The sequence below is a fragment of the Lasiodiplodia theobromae genome (genome assembly GCF_012971845.1).
Source record: "Lasiodiplodia theobromae strain AM2As chromosome Unknown scaffold_4, whole genome shotgun sequence".
In the NCBI taxonomy this organism is placed as follows: domain Eukaryota; kingdom Fungi; phylum Ascomycota; class Dothideomycetes; order Botryosphaeriales; family Botryosphaeriaceae; genus Lasiodiplodia; species Lasiodiplodia theobromae.
In genome coordinates, this window is record NW_023336530.1 from 547,205 (window position 1) to 575,096 (window position 27,892).

The window sequence follows — 27,892 nt, forward strand, 5'->3', positions numbered from 1 at the left end:
AGTACTATCTGCTAATTGCTTCTGCCTACAGCCTACTGGGAACTTCACTCTCGGAAGCCACGTCGTACAAAGGCATGGTCCCAGGCGTAGTACGCAGCGCTTCTTCCATGACAGCCAGGCCGTAATCCATCTGCTCCTCGGTAATGTTGATAGGCGGTGCGATGCGGAAGACGCCACCAAAGGCAGGCAACGTCGACAACTGCGCCCAGACGCCGAGCTCTGCCATCTTGTTGGAGATGCGGAAGCCCAGCTCGGCGTCCCCCTGCTTCGTCTCGCGGTCGGCCACGATCTCGACGCCGGCCATCAATCCGCGGCCCCTGACATCGCCCAAACACCCGTACCGCTCCTGCAGCCGCCGCAAGCCCGCCTGCAGCCTCGCCCCCAACCGCCGCGAGTTCTCCACCAGCCCGTCGCGCACCACAATCTCCAGCACCTTCAGCCCGACGGCCGCAGGCATGGGGTCGTTAATATGCGTCGTGTAAAACAGGAACCCCTTCTCCTTCGTCACGCGCGCGATCTCGTGGCTCGTCACGACGGCGGCCAGCGGCACGCCATTCCCCAGCGTCTTGCTCAGCGTCAGCACGTCAGGAACCACTCCTTCGTGCTCGAACGCAAACATGTCTCCCGCCCGCCCGATGCCCGTCTGCGCCTCGTCGACGATTAGCAGCATGCCGCGCGCCGCGCAGTGCGCCTTCGCCGCCGCCAGCCAGCCGTCCGGCAACACCAGCATGCCGCCAGACGAGAGGATCGGCTCGACGATCAGCGCTGCTAGGCTGCCGCAGGATTGCCGGTCGATGAGCGAAAAGCCGTAGTCCAGCTCGGTGCGCCAGTCGTAAGTGCCGTCGGCGTGCCGGAAGATGCTGCGGTAGCTGTTGGGTGCCGGGAGCATGAGGGAGCCGGGCATCTGGTGGGTGTCAGCTGTCTGCGGTAAGGAGGAGAGAGGAGAGATGCTGTGTGTGAGGGTGGGCTTACCATGGGACCGTGGCCGGTTCGGCCGGAGAGGTATTGCGCGGCAGCGGCCTTGCTCTCTCGTGTCAGCGGTTTCGGTTACGTCGATGGGGTTGAAGAGGAGGTGAAGGGGGTAGGCTACGTACAACGCCCGTCACGCCGTGCCAACTCGCGGACAATCCGACGATTTCGAACTTGCCGGTGTACGACTTGGCCAGCTTGATGGCGGCTTCGTTGCTCTCGCCGCCGGTGCTGAGGAAGAAAGCCCGGTCCAAGCCTGGAGGTGTCAGGCTGGTCAGACGCTTGGCCAGGTTGATAACCGGTGGGCTAAGCATGCCAGAGAAGAGGTGGTCGAGGTTGGAAGCATGCTGGGTGATGGCTTCAACGATTTCTGGGTTTCCGTGGCCAATGAGGCAGGACTGGGGAATTTCATCAGAATTGTTTATAGAATTCGCAAGGAACAGCACATACCATTTGTCCAGACGTCCAATCCAGCATTCGGTGGCCATCGGAGGTGTAGATGTATCCATCCTTAGCGTGAGTAATTATGTCAGGGTGGAAGGCCGAGCCGAATGAGAGCATGCACTCCTCCGCGTCCGCCTTCAATGCGGCTGCGTCAACGTCGGCGTAGATGTTCGGCATTGTTTCCTGTCAATTTTTTTGTCGGGTTACAGTGATACTAAGCGATGGTACGGCGGGCGTGCAGGCTTTATACTGTTGGTAAACAAGCGGTCCCGCATCGAGACCATGTCTATCTCTGTGAAGGGTGGTAGCGATAAGCAATGTGATCGCATGTGGGTATACGGGAAAGTTTGGCTTCCCGGAGGGGGTTCTCCGGAACCACTGTTTTGTTAATTGCAAGATACCTGGCGCTAGTGTTATACAGGCTTAGCATATAGGGCAGCCCTGGCTTCTATCCTCGGAGAGAAACCCTATACGCCCATAATTGCCAAATAAATATCACTATAGAACGCAATGGAGGTGCTTGAAACACTTATAAATAAGTATAACATCTATGACTACATGTGGTGGAGTAGCAATCGCTGTTAAGGGCTGGAAATGCTGGAAAATACAGCTGGGCTTTGGCGGATCTTTCGCCCCCTTACCCGATATCCGGACCCACATCCATGCCTTGTCAAGCTTAGATCAAGCTTAGCGCCGTCACTTTGCCGCTTTCCGACGGGAAACTTAGTTCTCTACTTACCGTGAGCGTATGCAGAACCGAAAAATGAAGATTTCCTGCAACTGCCGAGGGGCACTGTAGCCAAAGGCTAGCACGGATATTTTTCAGTCATATCATAGGTACTTGAAGCTATCGTCCGGACGTAAATGTATATTTTTTTAATTGCACTTTTGCATCCGGACAATCGCTTCAACTACCTACACATGTTGCTTCTTTACTCACAGAGGGTTCTAACACCCAGATTATCAGCACATTACCACATATCATTAATACCTCACAACTGGTATAGTACGTCTATTTCCATTGTACTCTACTATTCAACAAACCTTTTCTTTAGCTCTAAGCCGCACTTGAGGCTCCACCGCCGCTTCCGCCTCTGCCGCCTCGGCCACCTCTTCCGCGAGCTCTTCCTCCACGTCCACCTCTGCCACCACCGCCGCCACGGCCTCCACGATCCCCAGAGCCTTCCAGATCCCCTGTAGTGCGGTAGGAGGTCAGTAGCTCGGTGTGATCCGCCTTCTCATCTTCCAAAAGAATCTTGAAAAGAGAACGCCTCAACAAATCAGATGCCTCGTTAGCGCCTACAGACGGCAGAAACGGCGGGGGTCGCTCCTGATCGCCCGTCATAACAACCAATTTGATTGACTCCATGTATGGGGCCAGGGGCACAGCCAGATCTGCGATTGACGCCAAGCCAGCTTCCTCGACGAACACGACCTGAGGCTGGAAGAATCTGAACAGTGTATCCGAGCACGAAGAGGCACAGGTTGCGAAAACAACGCGAACTTCGCTGCGAAGGTAGGCTTTTGCCAGATCATGTGTCCGCAGATTGTCCGCGAGATCGAGCAACTTCCTGCGATCATGGCTGTTCAGGTCCGGATCGCCAAGGGAGCGAAGAGTATCTAGGTAGTGCGTGGCCCTTTCGTAGGCCGGGTTACCTGGTTGTTGAGCCACTTCCTGTACCCAAGTATGGAACTTCGCGTGGTATCCCTCCACCTCAGGGTCCAGGCTCGTGCCGGGGGTGCTGATCTTGTTCCACATGTCATCGGGCAAAGCCTGATGGGTCTCTGCGGCTGATGTTGTCACTGGGGCGTTGAACTGAGAGGGCTGCTGATAGTTGGGAGATTCCCTCATCCAGCGAGAAAATTGAAGCTCTGGAAGCGTGGTGATGGACTTGAACTTCCGGAAGGCGACGTCGACGGCCTCGTGCTGTGTAGCAACGACAAGAACTCGGTAGTTGCACTTAGCAAGGCCTTCCACGATAGTTTGGCCAAGGTCGGTCTTGCCGGTACCAGGAGGCCCAACGATGAGCTCGAGACCTGTGGAACTTCTTGTGACCTTCTGGGCTGCCTCCCTTTGGCTGGAGTTGAAGCTCGGCTGCCTGCTGTTGATGACATTGTCAAAGACCTCTTGTTGCTCGGGGTTCTCCTCGAATACCTTTCTGACCACAGCAGTATCCACAACCGTAGGCTCCCTCAAGTGTAGCAGTGCACCGATGTCCACGCCGCTGGTCTGTTGCTTGTCTGTGGCTATGGTTGTCGCGTTGATTTGGCGAGCCCACGTGGTTATATCGTTAACGATCTCAATCTTGCCCTTGATGAAGTCGTTGAGATTGTTAGGCCCCATTCCCTGACAGAAGACCGTGAAGTCGCAGGATTCGCTGAGATAGCCATCTGTGACGATTCCCGTGAGCTCTAGATCCCTGTTCTTCCTCGATCCTGGGAAATAGCCTCCAATCTTCAGGATAACGCGAGCGTCGGCGGTTGATATGATGACATTCTTATCATGGCTCTCTGAGATATTGACCTGCACAAGATACTGAGGATCCTTGTGTGGGTTGGCGATGAACCTCATGGTGCAATCAGCTTCGCGATCTGTGAGATACTTGCTGAGAAGCCTGTTCTGGTGTTCCAGTACTCTTTGGCTACCGAGTTGGACGAGGAAGGCACAGTCTTCACCGATAAGGACCTTCGGTAGGCGGTAAGTGCCCCAGCGGGATGGCACCATGCTGACCGGGATGTCATTCGTGTCGTAAACGACCTCGAATTTGGTGGCCAGCCATCTAGGAGCCTCTATGCCTGCGATAGTAAAGTCATGGCTGATGAGGCGGGTCCCTTCCCTGTTGTACCTCCGGTAATACCAGAAATGGCCGAGTGTCATTGAGGTCTTCATCAGGCTTAGCCAGTATTGGATGAACTCCGAGTATGCCCCATCGTACTGCTCAGCGAGAGTCACCTTGGTGAAGATCTGCACACAGCATTTACCTTGTGTGAGGAAGCCGATTATCAGCTCCTGGTATGAGAGGTCCTCATACGGATCGAAACCGAGTCTCTCTGGGTCATCAGCCGGTGGGGCCACATCGCTCCCCTCAAGGATCTGGACGCGTAGCTCTTCGACTCGACCGGGATTGATGCCGTGAAACTTGACCTTTGACCGCTCCGGTACCGGCAAGGCCGGCGTAGACTGCCTGCGGGAGTCAATTTTCACCATAGTCGTCCAGCTTTGGCGCTCTTTGAAAGCCGGGTCGGTCCCGTTAGCATAGCCGAATGCAGCGCCGTAGTCATTCCAGTAATCGTCGCCAAATTCATGGGACTCTGCGGACCAGAGGCCTTTTAGCGTCTCGTCGGCCTCGAGGCCGGCCTCGATGGCCTCAGCGTAGATTATGCAAGTGATAGCCTCGCCATGCTCGTCACCCGGATCTGGAGCGACCACGATCTCCATCGACGGATACTGAGTATCGATCCTATGAATCACGGTAATCGGCGACTTCTCCGTGACGTCTTCGTATCCGGGAAGCGATCCCCAAACGATGCTCCTGCCATTGACGAGGCTGACTTCGAGGCACGCTGGTCGAGGGGCATCGAAAGGCTTCTTGTTGAAACCCTTCAGCGCGTTTCCGTCCTTGTCCTTGGCTCTCATGCGGAATGCTCTGCGGTCCCGGCCACGGTAGTCCCTGTGGACAAGAGTCATGTCGTATGCTGTGTCGGCAATGTAACCTGGCGAATATTCGCAGAACTTCCGAGCGGCGGGTAAATTCTCAAAGGACACTATCTTCTTGCTGGAGGTAGTCAAATCTTCGCCGGTGCGCTCCATCTCGATGTCTTCGTCTGCATAAACCTCCAGGGTAGGAACAACTTGAGCGGGTGAGCGGTTCCAGAGTCGCGGTCGTCGGACGCGCCGGAGGGCACAAGGTCGTTCCGGGGGGCGGCCAGCGGAGGGGGCCAGAAAAGAGGACATCAGGCGCAGGAGTTTCGCTGGTGGCGTAAGGTAGAGAGCGAGAGAGGAAAGGAACAGAGGCAGTGGGCGGGCGATATTGGTGTCGCGAGTGCGCGCGCGAGGTGACGCTAATCCTAAAATGGACGGAGGAAGGCCGTTCGGGCATGATTTCGCCGGTTCTCTTTGCCCTTTCCCTTAAATTAAGTCTTCTTCCGACGTCACTCATGATATGTGAAGACTTGTCTAGCCGCTCTTAAGCCTGTGGCGTGCACAATATGTGCTGTCATAGTCTGGATGGTCTATTTTGTAGCACACAGTTTCTCGGCATAGAAGCGCTGCGGCTCACCTAGCATACTTGCGGCTGTTGAGCGCAGATTCGACCACAGAGCACGCAAGCATAGGACCCCATGGAAAATCAAAGTGACGTCGCGCGGAGGAATATCATTTTCTCTGTAAGTGCGCGCAAGCGAAGACGCTGTTGGCAGGCACGATCGTCGAGGGGTGCATTTAGCGCTTTCTTTCGGGTAGCTCAATCCATCACCCGTTCACCTCCGGCATTCAAGCATCATCCAGCCGCACAACGCGCCACAATCTCACTTGCCCACAATGGACGCCATCAGCACTCCAATTCTTCCTCAGCCGCTTCCGGCTACCTATGAGCCCGACGAACGCAAATATGGCTCATACACTGATATAGTGAAAGCTGTCGAAGCCGGATACACGCTGGAGCCACAGTTGGAGACTGAGAAGATGGTGGACGACACGAGAAGGCTCACGGCGATGGTCTGGCACTTCCGGTACAACGGCATGTCGGACAGCGCAAAGCGCGCCTGCATGGACATGAAAGTCAAGGATGGAAGCATGGAGTTGGCCCATGGCTTCAAAAAGCTCGGAGCTCTCTCAATGCGCTGGCGGAACGCGCAAATCGCGATGCCGGCCAATCCAATGGTCGCCGGCATCGAGGATTACTGGTTCATATCCTTTGTAAGTATTCTGGCGCATCGTTCCATCAAAGCCATCAGCTTGGGCGTTCTTGGCACGAATTCAGATGCTAACATTTTCGTCCAGGTCGGCTCTGAAGTCACCCATCACAACTGGAGGGTTGAGATGACCAACATGCAACTGGAGTTTCACAGGGTGAAAAATGGTGCGGCAGCTCCAGGCAGCGCCACCCGAGACGACTTCATGCGCGACATACGTCAAAGGTATCTTGACGCTCGAAGGGCGTACGCTGCACGCGTGTCTACTCAGCTTCAGAAGGACGTCAAGACTTCGAAGATCCTCAAGAACTTTGGCGAGGTGAAGCGTGAGAAAAGCTGCGCAGCGTACACTTCCAAGCTGAACAGCCTGCGTGAAGAAATCGAGTCGTTCGATCCCTGCCCGTTCGACACGGACCTTCATCATGCCCCCCAAGCTGCCAGGGACTTCAGCCAGTTGACGAAAGCGGAGAAGACGAACTTCTGGAACAAGAGAGTCAGCAATGATCTAGTCGCAGCTTTCTATGATCCCGTATCCCAGGCCGTTTCCATCCCGTCAAACTGGGAAGACGAATACATGAAGGAGTTGATGCTGACGACGTAAGCTTTCTCTAAAAGCTTGTTGAATCAGTGACACTAACGCTTTGAAGGATCGCTACCACTGCACAAGCGTTGTGGAACGAGTACGTGAAAAGTTACTTCATCAACAAGCAGATCTTGGGAAGTGCTCCGCGCCCCGGCCAACCAGCACCCAACCTCCTCCCATACCGGCCCGACAAAGTTCGCCATGTCTTCCATAAGATCAACGACACGTACTTCAAAAATAGGGAGGACTTCCCTCAGAGCATAGACGGTGTTCTCGTGCCTTCCTCCGGGCGGCAACAGACCAAAAAACGCCCTCGTGCAGACCTTGACGACACCCTCATCCTCCCCCCGTTCTCACCCAACCGCTTCAAGCGCCCTCGCCAAACCTAAATGTAGCGTGGCATCCCCGCCATCGCATCTAGTTCTCTGAATTCTATTTCTACTTACTACAGAATCTCTTTTCTTTTGCATAAAAATCTATACAGGTCTTGCAGGTTTTGGACATATTGGCGTTTTCAATTCACTACAAAGTTGATGGAGCAACCGAGCAGCAAATTGGCTTAGATCAAAATATGGTGTTTGGAGGGGCGTTTCACGAGGGCGGAGATATCTAGATGTGAGTGCAATAAAGAGAGTTCTAAATACCTAGGGTGTCAAATGTCGCGAGCGGCTTGATCTGAGTGTCTTCTTTCGCTGCGTGCGGCGACCAGTATCGTCACAAATGACATCACGTAGTTTATCACAGTAGATAGTTGGCTTACATACTATACATAATGTCAACATGAATCGAAATTCTTGATTTATACCGCCTTGATACCGCATTGCTAAATTATAGCTTATGGCGATGATATTGTACAGCAGGAGAATGTCAGACTACACAGAAGGAGGAGACCGGGACGGCTAAACCGACGATGACGCTGCACGGTGATCTTAGAATCTGTTGGAACTGCTGGAATCCGCTAGAAATTAACAGATATCCGGTTCCTGCCGCACTTGCCTAAGGTGACCACGGTTGCCTAAGGTGACCACGGTTGCCTAAGGTGACAACGGTTGCCTGGTTGCCTTGTTGCCTGGCCAACTTCAGGGTCCAAGATTTCGCTAGCGGTGGGTATATAAACCCTTCTTTCTTCGGGCCCCAACCTCTTCTTCTTCTTTTCTTCTTCTTCAGAGTCACCGCGAACTTCCTTTCAAGCCGGTCGGGTGGCTCTCCAGTTGGCACGCTGTACAAAGTGCTGAGCTTGGCGCACTCTTTCGCAACGCGCCGTTTTCCAGAGGCAGACTCACCTCTCCTCTCAGAGGTAGACTACTTCACTGTAGTTTGCCCGAGTCGTCACCGTTCGCGGTGCTTCTCACGCTGGTGAATTCGATTCTAAGGCACCCCCAAAAGGCCCAACTGGCTGTAGCTTCGGCTATGCCTGTTCTCACAGAGTCACTTCGGTGCGCTCTCAGCTGATGGTTTCGTCCACGGCACCTTCGAGGCAAAGTCGCGATTGTCCTCAAGGCGGTAGTTATCACATCTTCCGAAATCAAAATCCTGAAAAACCTCCCTCACTTCTCTATTCCTTATGTGGTTCAGCTATGCCCTTAAATAGCTCGTCTCGAGGCAGTCACGTCTGTTCTCAGTGGTGGATTGGAAGGCTTGCGTAGTTAGTAGATCTACCGATTAAAATCTCAAACACTTCCCTCAAATCTGTTTTCTCAATGGCACTGTGACCTGCTTAAATCGTAACCTACTTCTGAATGCTGTGTAGTCTTAAATTTAAAGCTTGCATCTGTACTTGGATATTGTAGAAAGTATAATGGATTGCGTAGCCTGCTTGCGATTTAGTGAGTGGTTAGTGCTTAGCGCGGTGCTTACGGGGCTTTGTAGGATCGGTTTATGGACGGCCGTCCGGAATACACCCGTAAATACCACAAATCGCCAATTATATTCTCTATAAACTTTGATGAAATTTAATTTAAAATACAGCGCTTCTTTAGCTCTATCTTTCTACGTAAATTTTATTAAAATTTGTAGTGTCTATGTGGTGTAAAATTGGGTTTAAACAACTTCGACTATTAGTGTTCCCTCTACTATTACCCGGCGATTCTTGATTCAAATTGTAGGCGAGGACACGCGCCGCGAACGGCTTTATTCCGGACGGGCGTCCAGAAACCGATCCTGCGAGGCCCTGGATGTACACCGCCCCATGGGGGCCAAGTGAAGCCTAGAACGCCCCACAATTTGACAGGCTCTCGGTGAAGTTAATATGCTTGTACAACCACTTCGCGCAGCTTAAAGCATTTAACCACCTTACCAACCACAAATTCCTGTTAGTGGTAGACCGCAGCATCCTCTGGCGCCAGACTCTCCAGCATGACTGACAGCACTGGATCAGCCCCCGACGATTCTCACTCCAAGAACTTGGTCCTGCTCCAAAAGGAAGGTTCACAACCGCAACCAGAACCGGAGCACTGGGCTCGGCAGCTCGTGAGAGACTATACCAAAGGCCTGCCATACGAATACCGGGAGGCCCGGGTTGAGTTCCCAGAGGACCATCCGGATTGCCCGGTATGCGGCATACCGAGAGGCCTTCCGCTCTCGATTTACGTTCTGACATCCTGGACCAATGTGGAGCGCCACCCAACTCTCCCGGACGTGGGAGACAACATCGAGAATTGTGAGCGCTGCGAGTTCATCTGCTTCTGGTTGGTCCGCAGGAAAGGCTTACGAGAAGCCTGTGAGAACGAGAGCGGGAAGATCACAGTCCGGATGCGTGGCAAGGAGGCTGGGTGGAAGGAGCTATCTTTTGCATTGCCTCCGGGGAACGACTTCGTGAGCTCTGACGGCACCGAAAATTTGCTAGCTAGAAGCAGAAACGGCAAGTTTGGCTTCGAATTCAGCAGGCAAGACGAGGAGTTCACAGTGGAGCTCTGGTCCGCCAACAGAGTCATTCCGGTAACAGCGAGCTCAGAGGATAGACGGGTGAGCGCAATATCTGCAGCACCGTTTGGTCGAAAAGGTAGATTCGTGAGAGAGGTGTCGCCACGATCAGATGACCAAAGCTGCTTCGATTTGGCACGCACCTGGCTCGAGGCCTGTCGCGAGAGGCATCACAAGCTATGCCGTCAGACCGGCACCAGTCTTCCGCCCAGGCTCCTGTACGTGGGTGCTTCTTCAACAACTGTACTCCTCAAAGAATTTGGTCCCGACGAGCCTCTTCTCGACTACGTCACTCTCAGCTACCGCTGGGGAAGTCCATCGAATGCATCTCACGTTGTCCAGACCACCAAAGAAACTCTCTCCGCCCATCTTTCGACCGGCATCGAGATCGATTCCTTACCAAAGACCATTCGAGATGCGGTAGATATCACTCGCCGTCTGGGTATTTCATATCTCTGGATCGATCGGCTATGTATCGTCCAGGACGACGAGGAAGACTGGGTTCGGGAATCGTCTCGGATGTGCGACATCTACGCATCCAGTACCTTGACCATCAGTGCCGATGATGCCGAGGACGACGATGCAGGTATCTACGGAGAACAGAGGAACCATCGCATGTGGAGATACAAGTGCTTCTCATCTGGAAACGAAGATTACGGCAATCCTCTTTTGTTGACAGAGAAGTGGCCGCACCCAACTCTTTCGGATTTCACCCAGGGCGAAATAAACACACTCATGCTGACCGTCGACACCTCTCCGCTGACGACCCGAGCATGGACGTTACAGGAACGGCTGATGAGCACCCGCGTTCTCCATTTCACGCGCTTTGAGATAGTCTGGGAGTGCAACACGGGCACGCAATGCGAATGCGCTAGGGACAGTGGCTTCCATAGCCAGATGCTTGAATCGATAGAGTTCGATCAGCTGCTCAACGACGACAAGATTGACAGGCAACAATGGCTCCACCACCTTTGGCACCAGTATGTCGGTTGCGTACACAAAAAGGGCCCTCACCAATATGAATGACCGTCTGCCAGCATTATCGGGACTGGCAAAACGGTTTCAAGGACACCTCGAGACGGTGACTGGGAAGAAGCCCACCTTCCTCGCAGGTCTTTGGGGAGGAGATCTGGCCACGGGACTCACATGGGAGCTTAATTCCAGAGCCAAGGAAACCAGCAGCAAAACGGACGTCTACCTCGCGCCGTCATGGAGCTGGGCTTCCCGCATGGGCTCGATAAGCTACTTCTCGGTCAAAGCAGCTCATCCCCATAGCGGCAGACCGTATCCATACCAGGGGGTGGAAACCACCAGTCATATCGAAGTGCTAGATGCAGGGACCAGCCTGGCGACGGCAGATCCCCTTGGCCGGGTCAAAGACGGAAGGATCCAAGTGTCCGGTGCTGCGGTTGACTTCTATTTCGACGGCCCCCAGCCCGAGGATGTCGATATCATCCAGCGTTACGTGAAAGTAGCGCGTTGTGCCATGGAATTTAATCTTATGGGAGTCACTGGATATGACGGGGATTACAACAATTATACCATTTATGAGACGGCCAGCCAGTGCTTCAGCCAGGAAGAAGATTCACCAGCTCTAGAGCAGTCAAAGAAGAGGACGATTGTGGTCCGCGATGAGAACCACCGCTGTATTGCCTTCCAGCCGGACGATGTTCAGGATGTTCGAAACCACCCGGGTGAATACAGCTCACTGGTCTGCCTCAGGGTGTCAGAACAAGCTTGGGGGACTCCGTTTCGGTTTGACGTGGGTTCGAAGCTTAAAATCACGTATTTCCTCTTCCTGAGGCCATCGTCCAGAGTGCCCGGTGCGTATGAGCGGGTCGGTCTGATCAGAACTACTTCCATTTTTGAAAAGGAAGAGTACGCACAGTTGGAGGAGATTTTTAAGACCGCTGAGGTTAGAAAGCTGACGTTGGTTTAAGAGGGGGGATGGCGAAGAAATGGCGAAGACGTGTGTTGGTGCTGACTGATGTTGAATTCACAAGGCGCTTCACTGCAACTCGAGCTGAACAATTAGGCTGAAGCATGAGAAATGTACATGTGATAGCCACTAAAATGCAGAGAGGTGTTGCCTATTTGAAGAACTTCCTTGTTTGGAAGCTTGTGAGAGTAGCGCTGCTGCTTAAGCGCTAGCCAATTCATGCGCCGTAAGCTCCGGCTCCCCCACCTTGCCTTTACAACGACTGCGCTCTTTAATAGGCCGCCTGTCGGTAATATGACGTCAGCGGATTTGAGTTTGATGGTACAACGCAGTTGCTTACTCTTGGCGGAACTCTGGCTTCGAAACCCCACAACAGATGAGAGATTACTTGATCAACCAACAAACACCTTGCTAGTGAATCCCGAACTTTGATTGCAAAAGCGCTAGCCCTGGTGAACGCCCGCACGCAATGGTGGTATGTTTGTTCGCAGTCCGCAGCATCTCGCTCGACGCCTCTTTTCACGGCGGTAACATATAGGGCTTTCGGAAGTCCAGTCGCATTGCGCCATCTTCGGGCGTTTCATGGGAATCATAATCAACACCAGGGAAGCTCGTGCTGCGGAATCATGGACGGAGCAAAAAGGGGCAGCGATGGCCCTGTCTCGGGGTACGGATGGCAGAACCATCATCGGTCGGCGGTTCCAGCGGGTCCTCATCCTTTCCCGCACGCTGACTCGGACAAGCCTTTGCCATACAACAGCGTCAAGGAGGCAAACTCACCGACAAGCGCAGCGGTGCCCGATCATGAGAACTACCCTGAGGTCTACAACATCAGCGAGGTCTACCCTGAAGTAGTAAGAGATGGGACTCTGCCCGAGGCTGTCGTCAGCAACCCCGCCCATTCCAGCAAGGAAGCCTTGGAGGTACCAGAATTCACCGAGGAGACACGTTTGCGCCGGAACAGACTACGAATATCCATACTCATTGCGCTCCTGGTGGTCGTGTTGATCATAGCTATTGTGGGAGGTATAGTGGGCTCTGGAGTTGCCTCCCGCAGGCAGTCGACGACCGAGATTTTGGACACAACGGCGCTGGCGTCAGTAAGCTATAAACGGGCGGATGGCGTGTCGCAGTACCGCGTGTACTTCCAGACGACGGAGGGGGAGCTGTGTCAGTCAGTCTGGGACTCTGAGACGGGGAAATGGACCGTATCGCCGTTGAGGAAGGCAAACGCCGCGAATATCACGGGGGAACCAGAGGTGAAACTCGGCACTCCGTTGGCTGCCCATATCTACGGTTCAATTTCAAGCGTACGCACAGTCACTCTTACTATATTCAAACAACCAGGAGTGCTGACTTTGTTTCAGGATGAGTATGAATACCATCTTTTCTTCCTGGATATCAACAACAAGATTTTTGAGCTGGTATCCCATGACCCAGACGACATGTGGAAATTCTCAGCCCAAGGCGCCCTGAAAGGCAACTACACCGCGGCATCATTTTCAAGTCTTGCGTCATACGGTCGACAATGCGGCGAAAACTGCGGAAACGCCTCTTCTGTTGTTGTCTGGCAAAATGACGATGATAAAATCATGTTAGCCGGCTACGAGTCCAGCCACGGCTGGGCATCTTTTTCCATGAACGCCACCATAGTACCGCCGCCTGTCCATGGAACGTCTATTACTATACTATCACTGGGAGCCAATGAAGGTGTAATGAGTATATATGTCAATAACGGGAGCCCTACGCAGCTCCATTTCAACATCACTGATGGTTGGACTTTGGATGGTCAGTATTCCAAAACGCCATATGTAAAAGACCCACAGCTAACCCAATCCAACAATGTAGGAAGTCTCAGTGGAAGCATTGACCCAGATGCTGCTCTGACCGGGCTAATAACGAACTACGACAATGCCACTGCCGAGACGGCCGATGTCAAGATAATAGCAACCAAACCCGAGTCCTCTGGTGGGATTTTCCTCTGGCAAGATGGAAGGCTAGACACGTCGTGGCTCAACAGCAATCTCGATCCACCCTTAGCTGCGGTATCTAATTCTTCATCAATCACTTCAAACCAGGCCGGCAGGGTGTACGCGATAGAGAAGAAACGAATCACTGAGTGGAGATGGGAGAACAGTAATAGTTCCTTTGTCAGAGTGGGGCCTGTAAATACGAATTTACAAGAATAGTTGTATATAATTACGAGGTCGCTTAGAATCCACCTGACATAAATGCACAACATATATGTGAACAAGGGCATGCGGACAATAGCTTCAGCCACTCGACGTTATTGCAATACCAAGCGAACCGACCTCGTAACTAGAGCGAATAGACGTGCGGCGTCAAAATTCAGTCCCTGTGGCTTACCATGCCAGAATCCTGGACTGTTTCACGTACTATTGATGGTCTTCACCTCTCCTGACAGCGTCACACATGTGACCACCACTACAGCGATGTCGATCATCTGTGCTCGCACATGCAGCCATCACTTCTAGAGCTAACATCCAGGCAAAGCCTCGACCCCAGCTGAGCGGATGTGAAGCAGCCATTGAAACCTTCGCGCTTCGGCCCGGCTGATGATAGCGCTCCCACACCCGCGTATCCCATACCGATCGGCCATAGCGTAGTCATTAGAAGAGGAAGAGGATGCGAGAGAGATGGAGAGGGGAAAAAATAAAAAAAAAGGGGGGGGGGGGAGGGAAAACTGTCGTGTCTCATGCAAGCTGTTTTCGAACGACCGACGCTCCCCCCGGCAAGCAAGCCAAGGGAATCGACGAGATAGTCTCGCATCCATAGTGTCCGCACATCCGCGCACCGCCGGCAAACCCATTCCCACACGCACATACACACACCCGCCACAGCGGTGACCACCTGCTGCCGCCGCCATGCACGGGGCGACGGGCAAGGCCGCGCGTGGCGTTCCGCGCAGAGAGGCCGATCCCACCCCCCATTACTGTTCATTTGGGGCTTAGGCTGATCATCGCAAAGAAAAAAAAACCCATCGGGATGGGCCCAGCTACGCGCAGCACTTCCCTCCCTCCGCACGTACCTCCCTATTAGCGTTGTGTGCTCAGCCACACATGCCCCTCTCTCCAAATGCAACCATCGATTTTCGGCCCTGGCGGTCCGCGACCGTTTTCGTGTTCCTATAATGGAAGTAATGCGCGACGAATCGAGGGGGAAAGAAAAAAAAGGAAGGGGCTTGCAATTCAATAGTCGGCTGTATGGCAAAAATATCTACCGTTGGTGTCACCTTGTTAATTTCTCACTCTCTCCAAACTGGAAGCGGAGAACTCTGCGAATCTTGTTCTGGGCACGCTATCGCTTTGGAACCCTCAATAACGAAAGAGCCATCGGGTCGATATTTCCGTCGGCAGCATCTCCGACTATTATGGAAATGAGTGCACGGACGGTAGGTAGTCCGGGAAGGGTATCACCATGGCGTCGGTGACTGATCTACGAGGTCGTGTATAGGGTACATGCATAAGCTTCAAGCAAATGCTGCGGCTACTGCGGCTGGGATTTTGGGGGGTGGGAGAGCGACGATCGGGAGGCTGGCACGCAGCAGGACAGCACGTTTTCCCTCAGTGTTTTGGGCTGCTGACATGCATGGCTTTGATGGCACGACAGCGGCGATCGGCATGGATTTCTCTGCTTATCCGCGCATGCTGCGTGACGGACCGCACATGCGCCTCCCAGAAAGGCCGTTGTAGGTGTTTCTTTTGCTGATATGATCCTTGCAGCTGACTAGCGCTTGGCGCCTTGTTTTCTTGGTTGGGGGCGTTATTAGGGAGCCAGCGGACCCGACGCCTCCGCTTCCCCAAGAGGGTGGCGAAACGTTGATTATTGAGTTCAGTGCTTGTGCAGCAAGTGTGACAGACAGGGCGGCGTTTCTTTTTGCCCCCCCCTCTGACCTGGTGGAGCCCTGCATTTGCGCGTCGTGGTGTTGGCAGGTGATCTGCTGGGTGATTGTCAGGGCGCGCGACGGTGCGGCGGCCAGCTCCGAGGTGGGGGCATGGCGGCGCAGCAGGAGTGTAGTTGAAATAAAAACAGTGGGTTGGTGGACTTCCGGGTACTTGTACATCGAGATTCGGTGGAGCTAGCTCCGGCGCGAGTCGACATGTGCAACCGGGGTCAGGGCAAGCGCCGGCGCGGTTCCTCGGGTGGGGAAAGTTGAGAAAAAAGGCGAGAGGGAGGATTTCCCGGCGATCTCCCTCCGAACGATGGGAAATGTCGAGCTGGCGTCGCCATTGGACCGCCCGCGGCGCCGGGTCGCGGCTAGTCAACGCTCTTTGATCTGGGCTGCGGCGTCGGCACTTCCTTCGCCTCGTTACTTCTGCTCGTCAAAACTTAATGTGTCCACGACCATTTCCCTTTCGCGGTTGTACGGCCGGCCCTCGAACACACTTCATACGTGTCGCTGCCCACGGAGCCGCGCTAGCACCTTACGTCGCACTCGTGTCGCGTCCATTGCGCAACGGCCATTACGTCACCTAGGCACTGGCTCCGGCCCTCGTCGTCGACGACAAAAACATGTGGGTCGCCTTCCTTTTTCTCGCCCCTTGTAGCCTCGGGAAATTAGGGCTCTACACACCTGTTTCATTCAGCGAGACTATCAATCCACACCATTTCCCAAACGGGCGCCAGAGTAAGCGACATGTTTTGGATGCTTCCCATGGTTGCGGTGCTTGTCTCGACGAAAAAGCCACGAGGGATCCGTCTAAATTTAAGTTCCCGAAGATGAGGATTGGCACCCGCGGATACGGTTGTCGTTTCGCTTTTGCAGATTGGCCCCAGCCGGTGAAGCAGGTAGAGTGCTCCATCCGCCTGATTCGGCCACCCAAGCCCTTCTGATTCCGGCAATCCTAGCCCCTGATTCGGCCCCAACCCTCTGCGCTGTGCAACCACGTATAGCTGCAGAAACTCACTGTCTGACGTCCACGTGTTTCCGGTCCGCCTCCTTCGCGTCTCCTCTCCGAAAGAGCCACGGAATCTGCACCTTGTGAACCCGGAGATTTCCCGGATTGGAAACCATCAGTCAATCGCTGTAGTGTCGTCTATATTGATTCATTGCGACGCTAGCTCCTCCAGGAGTCATTGGAAGTAATCAGTGACTTACAATCTCATTTGTGATGCTCCGCCTCCCCCGACACACTAAACGCCTATTATCAAGTAGAATGCGATTGAGGAAAGTCTAAAATATTATCTGAACCTCCACAAAATAGAAAAATGATTATACAAATTGAGAAGCTCACCCCTGAATTCTTGATCTTTTGCAAAAAGTTAAAAAACCCGCCCCTATGATGTACATTGCATGCTATGACTCCAAAATTGAAAAGAATGAGCGCATCAAGTCAAGTTGTCGGGCCGATTCCGCGCTAGTGGCAACATGGGTTGTAAACGACGCCGCTGTGAAGATGTAATGGATCCGTGGAACTTCTGTAGTCAAGTCAATGGGATCCAGACATTTTCCTGCCGCTAGTTTTGACCAATTTTGACCCGACCATCAAAATCCCTGAGAGTGCGAGCATATCTGATTTTTGCTTATCCCAAATACCAGTTCCTTTTTGGGGTATCATCGAAAACAGTTGCGCCGGAGGAAAATGGTGGAAGTCTCAAAAAGGGTGGTGATACGGATAGTTTTGCTCTTCTTCCAGTGAGCTCAATTGTGCCGGTTCACTAAACCACTGTGCATTGTACGGTTGGACGGGGCCTGGCTGCATGCCTTCAGACCCCGGAGGCATGAGAGGCTGCCACGCGGGCATCGATGTTTGCACTGATGTGTTTGGGGGCCCTGAAGACGCCATTTCGTGCGTTGTGTGTCTCTGCTGCTGGACGGCCAAGTGACCTGGATGTTGAAATTGAAAATCGTGAGGTATGGTTTCGGGACCTCCGTAGGACATTGACCGTGCGACGCCTCCCGGCCACATTGCCTGCTCGGGAGGTGGGAACTGCGGTTGGATGAGCTGGGCGCGGGACGATTCTTGGCCCGATTGACCCTGTATACCGATGGGTTCGGTGAAAAATGAAGCTGATACTGGAGCACCGGTCGAGGACCAGTACGCGACTGAAGAAGTCTCCGAATGTCCGTCGGATGGCGTCTGGCTCGGGTAACCTTGTCCCCAAGAAGCCACATCGAAGTTTGGAGAATAAGGGAATGAGCTCTGTTGGGGGATAGCTGCTGGCACGGTCAGTGAAAAGGATTGTCCGCGCAGAGAATGCGACGTACTGCCGCCAGGCTTCATGTCAAGGGGACCGTCCATGTCGGAAGTGACGGCAAAACCAGGTGGCGGCTCACCGGCCATGGGCTGAAATGAGCTGTACTCTTCAATCGCATCGTGGCCGGAAGTGTTGGATGGGCGAGGCGACGAGGACGACGACGACGAAGCGACCTGCGAGACGCTGCCCCTCTTGGCAGCTTGCGATCTCGACTCTCCGGGATTTTGCTGCTCCACCGGGTAGAAGTTGCATTCTTTCTTAAGGCGAATGCAGTTTGAGCAGCGGCCTTGAGCGTCATCCGGGGCCAGCAGACATCTTATCTTCCTTCGACGACAGTGTCCTAGACGGCGTCAGCAGAGCGGCGTTGTCGGGGGGCTGGACGGGCGTACCGCAGGCAACAGAGGTGCGGTGATAGCCCAGCTTGTTGCGCCGCTTGTCCGAATTGGGGGAAATGGGACTCGACTCTCCGAGGGCGAGGGCGCGCATGTGAGGCGTGGACGAGGAGCGCTTGATCTGGGGCGGGAGCTTTCCTCTGGAATGCCTTCGCTTGTCGTGGAGCGTCTTTGCAGAGGGCGGAGGAAAGGCGGGCTGGAGGTCGTGGCCATCGAGCTGGGTGGCCAAGGGTTGTGCGACGGCGGTGCCTGAAACCGGGGCGGAAGGATTATATGACATGTTAAAGGTCGGGCTGACAGGACTGTCCCTACGAAGGGCCTTGTGCTCGTTGCGCGACCCGACAGCCATGTACTTGATCACCTCGTCGGCCTTCCAGAAGCGGGCTTTGGGCGGCGGGCATCCGGGGGCGTTACCGGAGTGGCGGGAGCAGTGAAGTTTTCAGGAACGAGGCGGGCGCAGTATTTCTCAGAAGATCTGGAGATTCAGGCGCATGGGCGGTGGAAATACAGGCCAATGGCGGCGAGGCAGGATCGCGAGTGCTATTATTATGGAGCGCGTCCAGGAGAGGCCATTGGTAATGCGTACGTCAGCGCAGCGCCGGCGCACCGCCGTCTCCGAGTGGGAGCAATGGTTGAGGTCTGCAAGCTTAAAGTCACCGCAGCGCGCGCTCAATCCTTCGCGTGGGCGCGACATATTGCTGAGGAGGCTCGCAGCAGTTTGACCGTGTGGCGACAGTCGCGGGCCCAACAGTGGCAGGCCTAGTCGGCCGCCCGGTACCGCGGCGAGCGTGATTGGTGCGCACGGGCGCTGCGGGCGATCTTGGCCGGCTGGGGCAGGAGCTGTGACACCAGCTTGGCAGTGGCGGCGCCGGCTGCAGCTGGCGTGCGGGATGCCATTCGCGAGCGCGCGGCCCTGGAACATCCCTTCGCCGGCTGCTCCTCCATCCACGCTGACAGGTCGACGCCGCGGCAAAGCCCGGAGTCGTGACGCCAGTCCCTCACGCCTGCCCCCTGCCATGCGGCGCAGCCAAAGCCTCGCATCTGGAGCATGCCGCGCCAGGATCGGATCCCATCAATGCGCGCCGTTGCCGTTGCTTTTGCCAACGACTCAATCTCACATGCAGACCGCGAACTCTCGCCCATGAGCCCCCTTCTCCACAATCCTCATCTCGCCGCCTGTATGATCGCCCGCTTGCCCCAACCCGGCATGTCTTGGCTCAGCTAGCTCAATTTCGCGCCATGTTCGCCCGCGAGCTGGCTTCCAGATGCAACCCTGGCTGCTGACCGTACTCGCTTTCGGTCCTGTTCGACCTGCCAATGTCCGGCCTCCGAAGATCAGTAGAAAAGATCGATCCAACGTCAGCCGCTGGGCCCATGTCCATGACTGTGGCCTCGGGCGTTCCTGCAGCGTGTACATATGTATATGCACGCGGTCCCGCTGATCGCTTTCCCGGTCGTGTCGCCTCGAAAACCGCCTCGCGCTGCCATTCGCCGCGCCTGAAACGCCGCTCCAGACGCGTGCCAGGCAATTCTTCCGGTCGGGGCTGTCGGATTTAATCTTATTAATGCCCTGCTCGTCAAAGTGGTGCAACTAACCCCAACCATCGCGAACCCTGCTGCGTGGTGTGATGCCTTGGGTTGAGGCCTAGGCCTCTACCACAATCCTTATCCACGGCTCCCTCGACGATCCCCGCCGTGAATAATGCCATGCGCGGCTTCCCACGGATGTCGTCGAAAAGATCCAAATTCCGATTCGCATGGGCCATCCGAACTCCTTATCCCGGTAGACAGCTCTAGTGCGAACACCGACGTCACCTGCTCTCGCCTGAGGCAGCAACCACACGTTCCACGGCGGCAGTTGGGATACCCGACCGGGGTGCCTGGGAATATCCCCACTGTCGGCTTTATCGTCTTTGGCCCCCGAACCCCGAGATGACTGGTCTTTGGCAGGGTGTGGCGTAGGTTGCTGCAAATGCCCCAAGGAAATCTTGGCTTTTGGCTCCCTCCGAGCACCAGTCGATCGCTTGCAAGGGTCCTGCATCCTTGACCGCTGTCATCCTGACCGGTTGCAAAGTGCCGCGACGCCTCTTTTCAGCGCCGTGCAGCCCCAGAGCCTTTCATGAGGGGTTATTCTCTCCTCGTCCAATATACACCTGTAACTCAACAGAATACCTGGACCTGATTAGTCTTTAGCACCAAGCCTACCATTACTTTATGCCCACTGCTAATGGATACCGCTGCTTTTGCCGATAGGTCATCTGCACTGCACTACTGTTCCCTTATCGGAATCCACACCGATTCGCGAACTGAGAAAGGTGGGGAGAAGAAATTTTCGAACACCACTTTGCACTTGCCTGTCTAGTTTGGTGTCCCCGCTGTATCTGAAGCACACTGAATGCTCAGGTGCACCTCGGAAATTACTCCGTATTCGAGGCATTGAATCTGTCTACCCTCCACGAACCGGAGGTTGCGTGGGAGCATCAAAGTTTACCCGTCAACTGCGTGGTCATGCAGTACTATATCGTAGTCTTTTGTGGTTCTGCTCTTCAACACAACGTGACCTCAACCAGGATCCTGCCTCAAAGGGTAATCATTCCGTTCGTCATGACGCGGCTTGGCGCATTAGTATCTCGCAACACGCTTCCATTTTCGGATCCAGTTTCAACAGCAAGGCCGTTACGGGTTGCCCTTATTTTGCACCTCACCCCATCTGAGACATTTACTCGGATACCCCGCTAAATTTCGTGCTTCGCATTACTATCTATATCAACGTCTCGCGACCTGCGCAAAAGGTCATCGATCTCGGCAAATCTCGACAAGTCATTGCCGCTGCAACGCATCTGGCCACTTGGTGATCTTTCCTTCCCGCAACTCTTCTGCAGCCGAATAAGATCGGCGTGAAGAATCGTAAAAGTCTAGATCTTGCCCGCTCTTTTAGGCTGAGTGCTGAAGGAAAAGTCACGTGTCTATTGCGAGCCTCAAATTGATGCATTTTCATTCGCGCATTGAACAGGGCACTGGTCTGCACCAATACCTAATTTTTAAAACACGAAATGCTCTACCGGATTCGTCTAAAGGCCTGAATGCTTTCTGGGTGATCTTGGGAGTCTGAATGTAGCCACGAACGGTGAGGCAGATGTTGGCTGCGTTGGCGCAATGACACTAGAGGGTATGCAGTGCCAGAGTTGTAGCTCTCCATGAGCGGCTTCACAAACCGCGACCGAGATGCAAGTCCTATAGAAGTTGTACGTTGGGGCATATCGCCCTCTCATGGTGAGCTCCACCCTCATTGTCGTCCACATGAGTGTGAGACGCTGAACTAACGCAATGAGACCCTTCAGAATCCATCGATGTTCCTGCCAATTGCTTCATGGCATTCCCAACGGAATGCGTTGCTCTTGCTCAATTCGAGAACTCTTCCCGTGATGGTGTTCAGGGTCCACAGGCCCACGTATATAATCCCCTTCAGAGCTTGAACACAACCTCTCCTCTACATCCTCGTTTCTCAACGTCCACCGCCAGTGACGGAGTGCTTGGTCTCTGAATACCCACGCTCACCAAAGTCCTCACACTCTGCACTGGTGAAGAGCGCCTGAAGGTTTGCTCCCGCGATCTTGACCATCTCTCAGAGTACTTCATCTCACTTCTCTCAGCTCGGCTTCCATCAACTCAGCTTCTTCTTACATCGACAGTGGGCTCAGTGACTCCCTCTCCGTCATTTAACGGCCCTACGCGATTGCCACAGACGACTCTCATCATGTCTTCGTCAGAGCCCGGAATTCAGAACGCAACTATGACAGAGCCAGCTCTGTTTGTGTCGCAGGACGATGGAGATGATGTGAGCCCGGAGAGCCGTGAAACAAGGTCGGCGGCAGGAACTGAAGCCACCATAACTTCGTCATCTGGCACTATGGCCATCAGCAAGAGTGTGGGAGCGACGGTTAAGAAAATCGAGTCGAAGGAGGGCAGCAAGCGCGAGTGTGACGCTGGTGATGGCAATGGCGATGCCGATGCGAAGTGGTATCGGAACTGGGGGGCCGGAGTTCGACAGCCAAAGCCCAAGATTGAAAAAGACGCCATGATCATGGGCAAAAAAGCCACCTCATACACGATCCCGGAGATGAGACGCATTCTGCAACATTTTGGGCTTGCAGCTGCCATTCCTATTCATCCTAGGAAGGATGACCTCCTCCAGACGTTGGTGGAACTCGAAGCTGAGAAAGAAATCTCGGCAGAAGACCGCCGCTGGATCCTCCGTCAACCCTTAGGTCCTGGAGGCACGCTGTTCCAAAACCTCGATACCAATGGAAAGCCTACGATTGATTCGTACCCATACAAGCATGCTCCCAAGAAAAGGGGCAAGGCCTCGAACAAGTCCAAGCCGAAAGCTCCGCCGAATAAGGTCGTGAAGCCGCATCAGTATTCTGGATCAAAATCCATGCCTCCTTCCGGACAGTCTTACGCCGCCTACTCGTCTATATCCCCTAGCAAGCCATCTGGATACATGTCCAAGGCTGAGGGTAAGCAGCCTGCCAAGTCAGAACCGATGGGGTGGTCGGCAGAACAGGGCATGATCATGTCTATGAGCATGACCGTGGAAAACAGCAAGAAAGTCAAGAGACTTGAGCAAGAGCTGGCCGAACTGAAGCACAATATCGAAGCAGAATCGTCCACTGGAGTCAACGCTGCCACCGGCATCGAAGACGTTCTTGGCAATGAGAGTCGGGAAAGATCCCACTCGCCAGACCTAGAGGAGGAGCATTCGGAGTACTCAAGCTCTCCGCATCTCGCGCCCCGAGCGCATCTTCCCAAGATGCTTGAAGTTAGCGACTCAGACTCTGACGGAGACTCTGAAGACGAGTAGGTGCGACATGGAGGTCCCGAGCTGACCCAGCGGGTCAGACAAGCGTTCTCTCAACAACTTCCGGCTTCTCTACATTCCTTGCCGGAATCAACATTGACTTCCTTTGATGTTTTCTTGACTTCTTATGAAATTGGACAACACACTTAACTTAGGACTGAGCGGACAGCAACTGCTTATGGATTTCCCGAATTTCCCCTGGATTTGTTCAACAGCTACCCCCCGAATCAGAGAATTTCTACAAAAGGCATACTAAAATGATGCATGATACGTGCAGCATCAAATATAATCATTACCAATACCAGCCTTCGTCTGTCGGCGTTTTGAGGTTGATCTTCAACAGATCGGCCATCGACGGATTTATTCTAGCGAGAAGTTCTTATGGTTGCATTGGCATCATTGAGCTCATCAAGTACTTCATTCAGACAAAAATTGATAATAATCCAAGTGCATTTCCCTTCTATTGATTGAACACAATGTCCGTTGAAAGCATGAATTACCGGCGCCAAAGAGCCATTGGAAAGCGTGCCGAGAAAGCACTCACCTCTTACGGATGTCTTTTAATTATAACGACAGTTGAAATTGACGTGTCGTACAGAGACCGCCTTCCATACAACGTTTCTGAGACCACTCGTCGAAGGCGACTCCACGACAACGCCTCGAGCTACATGTTTCGTTACGTTTTGTGCTTGGAATACCTTCAACTGACAAGCCTGACAGGAATGTTTCGCGCCAAACCGGATGCACACCGGTAATGACCCCTTCACCGCAGCCACTTAGGGTTCCATCATGCAGTGATTCCCTCTGTCTAGGCTATCTAGATGCACCCAAACATGCTCATTTCAGGCCACACAATTTGTCCAAGACTAGGATCTTGTGACTCCGCCGCCCGAATAAAAAAAAAACACTGGGATTGTAGACGGACAAATTTTGATTAGATTTCAACAATTCGGAGTTCTGCTTGATAGTAAAAGGTGAGTATACAAAAAGGCGTCCGGTGAATTTCTCGACAATGTTCGAGGTAGGCAAACAGACTTATTCGCAGGTTAAGGTAAGTTTTAATTCAAAACTTTGATGGTCGCATTGCATTCTGTTCAGCGCCGAGCTTCTCTATCCTGTTTGCAGTTTCTCCAGTGCGCCTCTTCTCCAGATAATTTCAGAACAATTTGTGATTATTCCATGACTAGCGAATAGCGCTTCGTATCCACATGGGTTGCAGGAATAAAGCTCAACTATTAACCGCTACTGCTCATATGACGATGACCGAGACAGCTAAACCCCGGAAAATGGAGACATGAATAGCTAAAGTCAAGGCCGAACACGTCTCTGATCTTGTTCAGTTCTCAATCTCCCCACGCTGGAAGCTCCTTCGAAACATGGTAAACCATAGAAGAAGTCTTAAGCCACCAAGATAACTTGCAGCCGAACTCAGTCATACTTGGTTGCGGGCAGACTCGGCATCCTCCCTTTCGGCATCCAGGAGGAACTCCAATGATTCGACTTTGGGTTTCAACTCGGCTTGCACATTCAGCAGCCCATATTTCTCTTTTTCATTCTTGAACAGAGTTGCGCGACTCTTCTCTTTCTCCTTGTGGAAATCCGAAGCAACTCTTTCGAGATCTTCCTTTGCGGTCTTCACCTCTCGACCCAAACGAGAAGAGGTCTCTTGCAACTTCTGCTCCGCGTCTTGCGCCCTTGTCCGCAGACCTCGATCTTTCCAAGGAGTTCTCTGACTTCCAGATTGTGTTCAGACTTCAAGTTGGTCTTTAGGCGCTCGTGCCTACGGTTGATCGACTCGATCCTGACGGTCAAATCATCCTGCAGCTTCACGGCTTCGTTTCTTGCAGCCTAAGCCTTTCGATTTGCATCCACGGCTGCAGCATGTTCTACCTTAAGCCTTTCCAGTTGGGCCTGCATCGTGGGTTTGCCTTCACTATAATCGCTATTCATGGTGGCAATAGAAGTCTTCATCTCCGTCAGGCTCTCTTCCAACTGGCCTTTGCTGGTTTCACAGTCTTCCAGCCGAGTTTGAGAGTCCTTCAGAGCCTCATCTTGTTCGCGGATTCTCTGGTTCAACTCGAGGGCCTGAGTCTCCAGAGCACTCTTCTCTTTTTCGATCATCGCCTTATCCTCGTCAGCCTTAGCACGGAGGTTTTCGCACTTATTTCTCCACAGAGTGATTGTCTCGTTTCTTCTTCCAACCCTTTCCTTCTCGGAATCAATCATCTTTTTCATTTTCTCCAGCGCGGGCTTGTATAGCTGTGCAGTGCGCTCTTTTCCCTCCACATCTGCTCGGAGAGAGGTGATTGTTTTCTCGAGGGCTTGCTTCTCCGTAGCAGAGCTTGAGGACTCCAAGTTGCGTTCCAGCTGTTGGTTCTCCAGCTGGAGAGCTTGATTCCTGTCCTGAGCTCGTGCAGCTCTGCCCCGACCTTCAAAAACCGTCCATCGGTGCGCCTCAAAAGATCCGCCTCCAGGCTATCGACGAGTTCACATAGCTCATCTGTCGTTTCTTCCGCGTCCGCAATCTTCGCAAGCAGCTCTTCGAGTTTCGGGCACAGCTCCTTGAGTTCCTGCATCGTCACTTTCCACCCTTCAGCGTCCTCCATGTACTCGTTGACCTCTGCCTCCATTTCCTGGGCGACTTTCTCGCCCGCTTTCCGAGCTTCGTCCTCTTTCTCTTTTGCTCGCCTGCCCGCGTAGTAGGACTCCTTCATGAATTCTTGCACCACGGAGAGAGCGTGGGTATGGGACCCTGTCCCACCACTCTTTTTCGGCTTTTTCGGCGGCGGCATGGTGTGTTCAGGAGACTGGCGTCCAGGTATGCGAACAACGATGGTGTCTGAATCTGTGCTCGTATCCGACTCCGACATGCAGACTGCAGTAGCTGTCAGTCCACTTGATCTCCACTGCTGGGGGTCGGAATGAAGGGGAGACATACGAGTTGGAGGCTAAATTAAGGCTCTCTTCGCCCTCATTTGTCGGAAAGGCGGTCGCGACGAGTGTTCGAAAGTTTCAGCGCGGCTCGGGTAGCAGGCACCGCCGCAAACGGGGTAGAACGGGAAGCGGCGAAATTGCAATGACACGCTCCCAGTGGAGGAATTACAGCTGGACTCAGAGGGACTGAAGCACTTGGCGGGGGTGGTGTGGTGTTGCTGCGAAGTTGTGGTGGGCGATCGGGCAACTCCAGAGGAAGCTGCGTAGGCGCGCCTTCCGAGTACGATCCACCAACGCGCCCACGCTGCTTCACCTATTCCACAGTACCGCCGTCTCTTCTTACACTCTGCGGGTCGTTCTCTGATAACTCGGTTCAGCTCTTACCTCGTTTTGTTCAAGCCCGAATAATCGACTTCTCCGACAACTCCTCAACGCCCGATGCGGATCCTGTGATCCGCTTACAGAGAGATACGCGTCCTTCCAACCAAGGACTGATGCAGCATCACGCGGCCTTGAGATCCTGAGGCCTATCAACAAGACTCAACTCCTACAACGCTGCATGTCGGCTTCGAGGACCTGAATCTCATCACCAAAACTCGAACTCGCACAATGAGTTATGTATGGTCATTCCCCGGGCCTTCTGAAACGGTTTTTGGCTCACGGGAAGTCCTGTTCTGGCGGTGCCGCGCTCGGAGCCAGTGTTGTCTCTGTCAAGAGGGTCCATGGAACAGGGAACTTCGCCCTTTGAGGACCACCAAACATGACCCCGCCGAATCGCTGAAACATGATACTGCCGAATCGTCAAAACATAATGGCACCGAACAATCCAAACTCGCGGCGTCAAATTTCTGGTGCAACGCCTCCCACGCGCGCCTGAGCTGTAGGCTCCCATCCGGGGAGGCGTTGGGTTGGTGGTGAGGTGAGGATGACGCCCATCGCGTTAGCGTCACCAATACGTCGTTTGTTGTAGTGCGACGGAGGTTGAAGAAGAATGGAGGAAGAGGAGCGCGAGAGGAGAGGACGTACATTTACAAAGACCAGGCAGATGTCTCTAAAAGGATTAGCGGCACCCAATAGGGACAGGGAACTGACCATGTGGATGAAGCGGTAGCACTCCGATACTGGAAGGTGCTGGCTGGTAACTCTTTCCTTTGGGTAGACATTTCATGGTTTTCTTCGTTGGCAAACTTTCAGGTCATCCCACTTGCTCATCTTCCTTATGTACTGAATGATGTCCTCCAGCTCCATCTCACCATCAAGAGTTGTGAATAATTGAAATGGCGTATGGGACAACCGTACAATGACGATTCGCTATAGAGAATGTTCTCCAATGGAAAACACATTTAAGCTTGAAGAACCCGAACCTTGAATTGCAGATATTAAACCCTACTATGGACGGCCATTGCCCATGATATCATGACCGAGACCGTCGATTCTTGGAGAATAGAGTTAAAGTAAAGGCTGAATGCGCCTAGATGGCATGAACTGCCAAATAGTAAACTCCCAGAACTCTAATCATCCCACATCTCTCCAAGCAGAACCAGCTCGTCAGCATCATCACCTCCTGCTGTCAGATCCATCTACTCATGGTCAGTGTAAGCTCCTGGGAAAGCAAAGTGTACAGCTGTACATCGGGCTTCGGTGAAGGCGGGGAGAGTCCTCCCCACCTTCAGTCCTCTGATAGCGTTGTTTGGCGCACCACCTGCACGACGTTC

General features: G+C 53.5%; 7 protein-coding genes across 7 annotated transcripts; 3 read left to right on the top strand and 4 right to left on the bottom strand.

The window, feature by feature from the left end:
* Positions 1-25: 25 nt before the first annotated feature.
* Positions 26-1,590, bottom strand: LTHEOB_1590 (Dialkylglycine decarboxylase; the record flags this gene model as incomplete). Its single annotated transcript, XM_035510308.1, has 4 exons — positions 26-904; positions 973-1,020; positions 1,095-1,367; positions 1,420-1,590. The coding sequence occupies 4 exons, from the start codon at positions 1,588-1,590 to the stop codon at positions 26-28; spliced, it is 1,371 nt and encodes a 456-aa protein (XP_035366100.1).
* An 880-nt stretch (positions 1,591-2,470) lies between these two features.
* LTHEOB_1591 (DNA helicase) lies at positions 2,471-5,368 on the bottom strand (the record flags this gene model as incomplete). The annotated part of the gene is made up of 1 exon (XM_035510309.1): positions 2,471-5,368. One exon carries the CDS (start codon positions 5,366-5,368, stop codon positions 2,471-2,473), a length of 2,898 nt encoding a protein of 965 aa, XP_035366101.1.
* A 585-nt stretch (positions 5,369-5,953) lies between these two features.
* On the top strand, positions 5,954-7,299 carry LTHEOB_1592 (Phosphoglycerate kinase; the record flags this gene model as incomplete). Its single annotated transcript, XM_035510310.1, has 3 exons — positions 5,954-6,331; positions 6,416-6,924; positions 6,975-7,299. 3 exons carry the CDS (start codon positions 5,954-5,956, stop codon positions 7,297-7,299), a joined length of 1,212 nt encoding a protein of 403 aa, XP_035366102.1.
* Positions 7,300-9,265: 1,966 nt separating this feature from the next.
* Positions 9,266-13,641, top strand: LTHEOB_1593 (uncharacterized protein; the record flags this gene model as incomplete). The annotated part of the gene is made up of 6 exons (XM_035510311.1): positions 9,266-9,874; positions 10,022-10,812; positions 10,997-11,747; positions 12,515-13,081; positions 13,139-13,446; positions 13,620-13,641. The coding sequence occupies 6 exons, from the start codon at positions 9,266-9,268 to the stop codon at positions 13,639-13,641; spliced, it is 3,048 nt and encodes a 1,015-aa protein (XP_035366103.1).
* A 3,857-nt stretch (positions 13,642-17,498) lies between these two features.
* On the bottom strand, positions 17,499-18,662 carry LTHEOB_1594 (Zn2 cys6 DNA-binding protein; the record flags this gene model as incomplete). The annotated part of the gene is made up of 4 exons (XM_035510312.1): positions 17,499-17,619; positions 17,679-17,949; positions 18,001-18,330; positions 18,380-18,662. The coding sequence occupies 4 exons, from the start codon at positions 18,660-18,662 to the stop codon at positions 17,499-17,501; spliced, it is 1,005 nt and encodes a 334-aa protein (XP_035366104.1).
* Positions 18,663-22,139: 3,477 nt separating this feature from the next.
* LTHEOB_1595 (uncharacterized protein) lies at positions 22,140-23,246 on the top strand (the record flags this gene model as incomplete). Its single annotated transcript, XM_035510313.1, has 1 exon — positions 22,140-23,246. The coding sequence occupies one exon, from the start codon at positions 22,140-22,142 to the stop codon at positions 23,244-23,246; it is 1,107 nt and encodes a 368-aa protein (XP_035366105.1).
* Positions 23,247-24,675: 1,429 nt separating this feature from the next.
* Positions 24,676-26,035, bottom strand: LTHEOB_1596 (M protein repeat protein; the record flags this gene model as incomplete). The annotated part of the gene is made up of 4 exons (XM_035510314.1): positions 24,676-24,876; positions 24,951-25,061; positions 25,134-25,625; positions 25,673-26,035. 4 exons carry the CDS (start codon positions 26,033-26,035, stop codon positions 24,676-24,678), a joined length of 1,167 nt encoding a protein of 388 aa, XP_035366106.1.
* Between the last annotated feature and the right edge of the window lie 1,857 nt (positions 26,036-27,892).